General features: G+C 30.5%; 1 protein-coding gene across 1 annotated transcript; it reads right to left on the minus strand.

The window, feature by feature from the left end:
* Nucleotides 1-1,770: 1,770 nt before the first annotated feature.
* LOC100305660 (uncharacterized) lies at nt 1,771-6,118 on the minus strand. The gene is made up of 2 exons (NM_001251770.2): nt 5,314-6,118; nt 1,771-2,179 (listed from the first exon to the last, which is right to left on the minus strand). Exons 1-2 carry the CDS (start codon nt 5,953-5,955, stop codon nt 2,045-2,047), a joined length of 777 nt encoding a protein of 258 aa, NP_001238699.2. The 5' UTR covers nt 5,956-6,118; the 3' UTR covers nt 1,771-2,044.
* Nucleotides 6,119-9,789: the final 3,671 nt, after the last annotated feature.

Below are 9,789 nucleotides of genomic sequence, written 5' to 3' on the forward strand. Positions count from 1 at the left end.
AATTAACTACTATATTTATATGATTTTATTAATTAAAATTTTCTCTTAAAATTTCTTGCTCAAACGTATAAGAATTTCCTCCAAGACTTCTTTACTTTTATTAATATAGCCACTTTATTTATATAATTTTATGGATTAAAAAATAGATAACAAATTTCTGTCGGATTTTGTTGCTCAAATGCATAAGAATTCTCTCCAACACTTCTCTATTTTTATTAATATAAAGATATATATATATATATATATATATATATATATCAATTATTTAAAGAATATTATGGCATTTGTTAAATATTTACCACATGAATATATTATTTAATTATTTTATAATTTAACTTGATAATTTTTTTGAAAACTAATTAAATATATTGGAAATAAATTAATATATCCAATTTATACATTTAGTAAATTGAAAAGCAAATTTTTTTGCATCATCATTATTTTTAACGTAAGAAAAATATTCTATTAAATTCTTAAACTATGTTTTAACTGCTTGCTTATGAATTTAATAATAATATATAAGTAAATATAATTATCAATTTTCCTTAAATAAAAATAGTCCAGATTAAGTTTTAGGTGAATAATGTGATGAGAAGAAAGAAAGAGATAAATTTGAAAAAGTACTTAAATTATAAATAAGATATAATAAATAATGTACATGAAAAGTTTAAAATATTAATAATAAATTAAGATTAAATTGTAATTTTTATCTAATTCTCAATTTTTCAAACTTTTAATTATTTATTTCATTTTTTACATTTTAATTAATTAAACTATTGTTGGATGGTTTCTTAAATGAATATGTTAGATTTAAAGTTTAATTGAACTAGAATAAAATAAAAAAAGTAAAATATATGCAAAAGTGAGATTAGGACTAAAATTATAAATTTTCTAAAATGTGTCAACTAAAATTTCAAGAAAAACTTGTAAAAATCTCAAGAAAAGAATATATGAGCCGGATCACATCAGAATTTTAAAAAATACTAAAATTACAATTTAATCTAAACTAAACAAGAACATCCACCTGAAACTTATAATCCAACTTTAAATATTACATATATTGAACATAAATTAATTAATTAATTTATTTTATCAACAAATATTAATTATTAAATTATTAGTTTTTTCAACCTAAACATCAAACTCACACCCTTTTTCCTCTTTCTTTTTTCTTAATTATTCAATCCACCTTATATATCCTAACATAAATCTATTTAATTTAATGAGTGTACAACTCCGAAATAATTGTATAATTCTCTATCTAAAAAAAGTGTATAATTCTCAACTATACTTTAATGAGTACTCATTAAAATCTACATATCTACATGACAAAAGTAAAAATCCACATGAAAAAAATAATTTTTTTATATACTCCATATAGTATAGACTTCAGAAGCTACTAGTACACTTTCTAAATCTATTTAATTTGTAACTTTCTAAAAAAAATTATAGTTATCCTTTTTTATGCGTGAAAATTGAAAAACGCGTATAAAAATGCTTCCCTTATTAAAAGATATGCAAAAAAAAAAAAAAGCCTGTAACTAGACGAAACAAGTATTCTTGATACTGATTATTGGAAAATAATGCAAGACTATACTAGCAAGATAACAAGATTAAAACGGTGACACTGCAAAAAGTCAACCCATTGCTTTGTTTCCTTGTTACATTCTCAATCTAGAACATTTTAAATATTATCACAAAGGGTAAGACCAAATTATTTTTATTACAATTTTATAGTTGAGATCATAATTCTTAACTATATAAATTACACATCCCAAGCCTGTAATTTTTCTTTTCTTTTTTCAATATTACCCCGAAACAAAAAATAAATTTTACAGCACAAACATATTGACAAGACATAAAAAGTAAGAGTATGGTAGGATATCATAATCATATACAAGAAGCTACTGAAAAGCTTCATAAAATCCAACTCCCACACACATAATAGATTCATACATACATGTATTCATACAAAAGGATTCTTATAGTATTAAACAATTACTGCATTTCACACTACTTTCAATCAAGTAATTTGTCAAATTCTTCATCTCATACTCATCACAGGCCTCAGAGTCACACTTGAAGATGGCAGAGATGGTGGTCGCACTATGGGAACACGCCTCACTACTGAAAATGCTTCATTAAGACGAGCAACACGACCCATGAGCTGAGACACCTTCTGAAAAAATTGTTTTGGGAGTGCCACAAAATTGATAATGTCACGAGATTTGTCAAAGAAAGCAAGAAGATAGATAAACATCAACAAAACCATCATATGCATGACACAAGTGAAGTGGATATGGATGCATGACCAATCCTCAACAACATGAAATCATAACATTTGAAGATAAAAAAAAAAACTATAAATATATAGTGAGTCACAGTTCAAAATATCACCACTCATAAATTTTTCAAATAAATACTGCCCTTCATTTTATTTTTTCTACCAATCATTTTAATAAATCCACATGCATGTAGAAACACAAATTGAAGCCATGCATTTGAATTTATGATCTCTACGAGTTTTTCTTCACTGATGCACTGCAGTGAAACAAGTACAAATTACTCCGCACACTAAACATGGTCTGCATATTTAAAGAGCAAAAGACAAAGAATTTACCCTCGATATGCAGGGCAGAAGTCAAAAAGAATTTATCCAAGTCAAATATCAAGCATATATAGGGTATTCAAACATATTCTCATTTGCCTTAGCTTAGTTCTCGAGTTTGTGGTTTGTAACAACCCGATCGAATCACACCAGAATGAGAGAGATCTAGAAGCTGTGTAAGTATGAGAATGTATAACTAAGGATGACTTAAAGGACTTAATTAATACTACATATACCAACAAGATGCATCTACTTTTTGATAGCGCATCACTTAAAAACTCCATAGTTAAACATGTTTGGCTTGTAGTAGTTATGGGATGAATGACCTTTTGAAAAGTTTTTCAGAAAGCGTGTGAATGAGGATAAAACACGCTGAAAAATCTCATTGATTTTGAAAAGAGTCGAAGCAAATTGTCGAGATCTCAAAAAGGGTTACCTATGAAGGGTTCTGGCCAACAAGAAGTTGAATGAAATGTCACCGCGTGAAGTGTCGTAGTGTAAGAGTCATCAAGAAGTCGAGGGGTGTTACAAAGGGTATCAAAGCAAACCTTTCTCCCAATATAGTGTGGTTTGAGGACGAATCAAGTGAAAGTTGATGAACATGTAACATCCCGATTAAATCACACTAGAATGAGAGAGATCTAGAGACTGTGCAGGTATGAAACTATACAGTTATGGATGACTTAAATAAATTAATTAGTATTACCTATACCAACAAGAAACATCTACTTTTTGATAGCTCATCACTTAAAAACTTCATAGTTAAGCGTGCTTGGCTTGGAGTGGTTATGTGATACCTTATGGAAAGCTTCCCAAAAAGCATGTGAGTGGGGGCAAAGCACGCTGAAAAGTCTCATGTTGATTTGTGGGGATAGTCATTGATCAGCTGAAGTAGGTTTTCAAGATCTTGAAAAATGTTAACTACGGAAGATTTTGATCGGTGGAGCATTTTGACCAGCGAGAAGTTTAATGAAAGTATCACCGCGTGAAGTGTCGTAGTGTGAGAACAGCCGAGAAATCGACAATCAGGGACATTACATGATTCACTAACAATCTTTTGATTTACTAAAACAAGTAAATCATTTAGACTTCATTGTTATTGCACCAGAAAGGAGACATACAAAAAGGGTAATATAAAAAGCAATGGCAAAGCTAGATAGAATATCAAGCTAATAAATTCGTGTGTTTTCCATTAATTAGTGCAGAATTATTTGGTGTGCGACTGTGCATATCTCAAAGTACATGTTTTCATGAATACATAATGTATCCTTTAATATTATATAGCAACCACCAACAAATGAAGTATTTATTTGATAAGAATTAGCATTAGAGACAAAAGTGCAAGGTTGAGGACAAAGAAACACCCTTAAATATGCTTCCAAAAAAAACACCTTTAAATATGAGATCGGTCTGCCTCTCCAACTAAATGGCACCAAATGACAACACAAACCACACTGCAACACTAAACTCCATCACCCTTTCGTTTCTAGTCTTTACCAAAACCTTTATGAAGAACCATCCAAAACTGCTCCATAGGTGCAAGTAAGGACTAGCACAACAGAAGATTAAACACACCCTTGACACAACAGCAGATTAAACACACCCTTTTCATATCACTGAAAATCTTAATCTAATCAAGTTCCAATCCACAAAATTCAGCAGTTACCGCAGGAAATTCTTGCATAATACATAATCCAATCACTATGTTGTCTTTGCCCGACGTAAAACTCAATATTCAAAACATAGACCAGAGTCTAGAGTTTCCAATTCATTTTCTTACGGATACTGGTAGCCTTTTGTTATATTGATAATGAAAACCCGCAAGAAACTATTGAGTAAACATACAATTGATGCCCAAAAAGATGTTACTTGTGTTGCATTTGTCCTCTAGAGTCTCTGCATATACAGGACAATCCCTGAAGTTGCCAATTCACTTACAGACAAAACCTTTGAGGAATCAAAGCAACCCTGTCGAGTAACATCTTCAGGAATCAAATTATATATTTACTCATGACCATTCGACAAAAGAACCGTTAACTTTAAGGCAGGTTAAGCTACCTCAGACACTCCCATCCAATTTATAACAGCATACTAAGGCATTGTTTAGGAAAGATTAACACTTAGATTTAAAGAAACAATTACTTATCCTTCAAAAACTCTAAAAAAAAAAACCCGTAAAAACAAGCAATTACCTCTTCAGAATAAGCCAAACCAAACACACACTAAACAATTTTCCAAAAATAATCACTTATTTTTCTTTGGTTCATGACAGGTATCCTCTTTCGGAAGCAATTTTGTTTACGACACTATCAGACATTAAATATGAACACCTCTCTTAACAAGATTTGAACCGTGCTGAGGGACCAACTACTAGAGGTGGTAAAACGGGTTGGACTAGTCAAGCCACCCCAAACCCACCTAATAAAATGTAAGGCTAAATTTTGAGCTTGAACTAAACACGGGTCTTTTTAGTTTGCTTCGATTAGCCTAGAAAAGTCCGAAAAAAATCAGGCTTTCATTCATGATGCTTGAGCTTCATTTTAGAATCCCAATTGAATTCAGGATTTTTGGCTGACTAGACTACTCTTATGCTAGACTGATTTAAGAAACATGCACGTTTTCTGAAATGCTTATTATTATTTCTTGAAAATAATTTGATTGAATGACGTGGGTAGACATAATAAGAAGTAAGGGGGAGAAAGGACCTTATCATCGAGAGCGAGGTTGAGCTTCAAAGTTTGAGTCTTGCGCTTCATTCTGTACAACCTCCGTCCCAGGAAGAAGAGTCCCAGAAAAGCAGCGGCGGCAGCGACAGAGAGAGACCAAACAGGGAGAGGCAGAGGCAGAGGGTTCACCCAATACCTCAACACCTCAAAAGGAACCTTCCACCACACCAATCTCTTCTCCTTCTCCTCTTCTTCTTCCTCCTCCTCCTCCCCCTCATCCTCCTCATCATCATCTTTCTCTTCCACTTCTTCCATTTTTTTCTGTTCCTCTTCTTGTTCCACCACAACCTCGGCCTCGGCCTCGGCCATCGCCACCACGGGGGCGTTGGTGGCGGTGGTGTCGGAATCGGAATCCCCGTTCCAGGGTGCGAGGGTGGAATTTGGGAATATCTGATTGGCAACATAGGAATCGTCGAAGTTGCGATCGACCTCGGAGGAGGAATTGGAATTGGAATTGGAACTGCAACTGGAATTGGGATTAAGGGAGAAGTGATCGGGGAGGATAGAGTCGAGTGGGGGCCCACCGAACACGATTGAATCGTCGTCGTTTGGGTGGAGCAGTTCCCAGTCTTCCACTTCGAGTTCGCGTTTTGCGTCCATGGTTGTTGGATTAGATTCCATAGTATTCCAGCAACCAAACCAAGAAGAGAAAGAAAAGAAAAGAAAAGAATCTGTAGAAGTGTTGATGTTGTAGTATTAACAAAACCAGCCTAACCCTAAGTCTTGCCAACTAAATAGTAAATACTACTACCACAGCAGGCCACAGGGATACGGATATCATTCAGACGCAATCTACTAGTGTTTATTAATTAATAACCGTCAGCCACACTACCCATCACTATACTCAGTTATGATTGGTGAAAAATATTACTTTTTGAATCATCTATTTAATGTGAAGATTAATCCGTTAAATAAATGTCAGTATTTTAAAAGATTAATTATTACTTTTTGATTGAAAAATACTTTGATTGGTTTTTTTTATATAAAAAAAAAGTCAGTCACACTACCCGCCAGGATTCACTATTCAGTTTCTCTTACATCTGAAATCGGGTACATTTTGCCTCTTCCTACACTTTTACTTAAAAAAATTATTCATTACAAAATTACTAATAATCAAGACAATACTCATTTTTGGTGTAGACAATTTTCTAACTTCATGCTACTTTTAAAAAATGCACTGCAATAACAAGCAGTTAGTTGTTTGTTTTTTAAAATATCATTTTTGGTTGATTATGTTGTATAATTATTTTGTTTGGGTATATTAAATTTTAAAAGTTTTATTATGATGTTTTATGTTTTTTAAATATATCATTTTAGCCATTTTTTTAATTTTTTTGTTAAAAACGTTAGTATTTGGTTAACTTTTAAAATGATTTAATGTCACTTTTGGTCCATTTTGTTTCATAATTGTTTTGCTTTGGTACATTATATTTTAAAAATTTCATTCTAATCTTTTATGTTTTCAAAATGTTTCCTTTTTAATTTTTTGCTAGAAATGTTAGTATACGTCAGTATTTAAATTTTAAAATAGTTAAGTTAATATAATGGTGACTAAAAATCATCACTATCTTTTTATATTTAACAAATTAAAAATCACTAAGTAAATGAAGAAAAAATGAATTTGAAACCACAAACAACAATCTTCACTCTCATATTATTATTATTATTATTATTATTATTATTATTATTATTATTATTATTTAATCATATATAATAATAATAATTTCATTCACCAATTATTTTCAATCACAATGGGTAAAGGTCACTTCTCTTTTTGTTGCTTTGTCTCTCACCGTCAGTCGAAAAAGACCGTTATCCCACCCTCACTTTCGTCTTCGATGCATCCACTTTATGCGCCCGGAATTGTTGTCTCACCTAACGACAACCAACTGTCTCATTGTCGTCGGCAACAACAGTGTGTTGGTGAAGGGAAAGAAGAAGACTGACAATGTCCGATTGTGAATAAGGTTTGACTAGTCGGGCTAGTCATAATCCTCTTCCAATGAGTCACAAAATTCGACCCCTCTTTGTGCTACTCGTCTTCACCCAATCCGATTGTAGATGTCGGATGGAAAATCTTCTACTTGCCCGTAGGTCTTGCTCACAGACCTCACAAATAATACATTGTGATTTCTTCATTTAGATCTAGGTTAATTGGTGAGTTAGGGTTATGTTTTTGTCTTTCGTTGAAGATAACTCTTGCTCCGATCTAGGTTAATTGGTTTTACAGTGAGGAGTATAAGTAAGTATTTTTGGTAGTTCTAATGAGATTATTTGTTGACGTTGTTCGATTTGTATGGTACTTTATTTTTTTACCTTTTTAGATCTAGAAGAGGTTGGAGGAGATGATTATTTTTTTAGTTGTTTATTTTTTATAAAATAAAGATAATAGCACTTTTTAGTGGTCACTATGTAAAGTTAATTATTTTAAAAGACTTAATATCACTTTTGATCCATTATGTTTCGTAATTATTTCATTTTGATACATTAAGTTTTAAAAGTCTCATTTTAGTCTTTATGTTTTTAAAATGTATTATTTTGATCCTTTTTTAAGATTTAAAAGTTAACAAAATACTAATGTTTCTAACAGAAAATTAAGAAAAAAAGAGACCAACATGATAAACATAAAAAATTAGTATGAAACTTTTAAAACTTAATATACAAAAATAAAATAACGCTAAAACATAATGAACCAAAAATTATATTAAGTCTTTTTTTATCCATTAGAATCAAAAACAAATATTACGTGATTTATAATAATTCACAAATTTTATTCAATCAAGCTAAACTCTTTCAATAACAAATAACATTTCAACTATGGTAGTTGTTTACAACTACATTTGACTAAAAAAATAAAAAATAAATTAAAAGAACTCAGAGGAAAACAGAAGCTTATAAAGATACTTAACTCATAATTTTATCGAAATCCTAATTATATTAATTAAAATAATAATAATTATTTTTACATCAATTTTATAGTGTCATGACAGCAATAATAACCGGCTGACATTGGATGTAGATTTTTTTATATATATAGTTTCCCCTTAATTGATTTTCTGTTTTTTTCCCTTGCTTGCTAATGTTCAACCACCGTATCTTATCGTTAACTTTGTTCTTATTTGTTGGCCGTTAGGTCATTTATTTAATAAAATAAAATATATTTTTTTGGTTACATTAATAAAACAAAATAGGAAACAATAAAAGGCGAAAGTGAATTTAAAAATAATTTAATATATACAGATTAACTAAACAATTCATACAAGAGTCAAATTGGAAATAAATAATATAAGTGACGACAAGAAATGTATTTGATCTTTAAATCTTTATTATTAAAAAGCTAGCAAAAAAAAAATGCGACTCTTGGCAAGAAGTGGATGTTATCGCTTATAATTCTTAACCATAAATGACAACCCAAATTTATTGTCATTTATTACTTAGAGTATCGAATGCCTTTGTTCTCACTAGACTCTTCGTATCATTCATTTATGTTAGGCTTAAATAAAAATTAGTTTTTGTAAAAAAAAACTTAAATTTAAAATATATTTTTCATTATTAGAAATGTCCGCCTTTTGATACCACAGTTTTTTTTTTATAATTTCTATAAAATTGAAATATATCATCATTTAGATCGTTTGATATGACACTAAAAATTTGGGTTGATTGACCCTAACTCCAAACTGCTATATTAAATAAATTATTTTAAAATTAAAAACATTAAGCAAATATAAAAAAATAGGAAAATGAAACTTTAAAAGACATAAAAGATTAAAAAAATAAAAATTAATGTATTAAATAAAAAATATTAAAACATAATATATCAAAAATGATATTTTACCAAAAAAATTATAACAACACTAAAAATATGCAAAAAAAAAATCTAAAGAGATAAAAACAAACATTTCTAATTTGAAAGATTTCTCATTTTTTTTTGTCATTATTTCCGATCATTTTGTATCACATTCTTCTCCTCGTCAATGTAATTGACACAAAGAACTTGAGAAATTTTTGCCACATCAAATGACCTAACGAGGAGACAGATTCTTAACGTGGAAAATAAAACCCCAAGCTTATTGTCATTAGCAATAGTTAGAGAAGAAAACGAGGATGTTTGTTCAATCAATACATAAGTGTGGTTGAGAGATCCAATTGTTCCATTAGTCGTTGAAGTCATCATTAGAGTCGAGTTACTGGAGGTGCTTGGCGATGATGACATAGTGGATCTCAGTAGGGCTGTGCAAAAACCTGTTCATAAAAAAATCGAACCAAACTGATTTTCGAACTGGTTTAACCAGTTTGGTTTTTAACCTAAATCTGCGAACTAGTTTTCAAACTGGTTTGAAACCGAACTAGTTTTAGAAAACCAATTTTGAATTGGTTCTAAACCAAAGTTTATAACTGTTTTCCAAGCCGAACCGGTTCTGAACTGGTTTCAAACTAGTTTAAAACTGTTTTAAG

The sequence above is a fragment of the Glycine max genome, chromosome 4 (assembly GCF_000004515.6).
Source record: "Glycine max cultivar Williams 82 chromosome 4, Glycine_max_v4.0, whole genome shotgun sequence".
Classification (NCBI taxonomy): Eukaryota; Viridiplantae; Streptophyta; class Magnoliopsida; order Fabales; family Fabaceae; genus Glycine; species Glycine max.

Excerpts from the sequence above, each read along its gene's own strand:
- LOC100305660 (NM_001251770.2), bottom strand. The coding sequence starts at position 5,955 with ATGGAATCTAATCCAACAACCATGGACGCAAAACGCGAACTCGAAGTG. Across the intron at positions 2,180-5,313 it reads ACCTCGCTCTCGATGATAAG|AAGGTGTCTCAGCTCATGGG; the intron begins GTCCTTTCTCCC and ends CAATTTTTTCAG.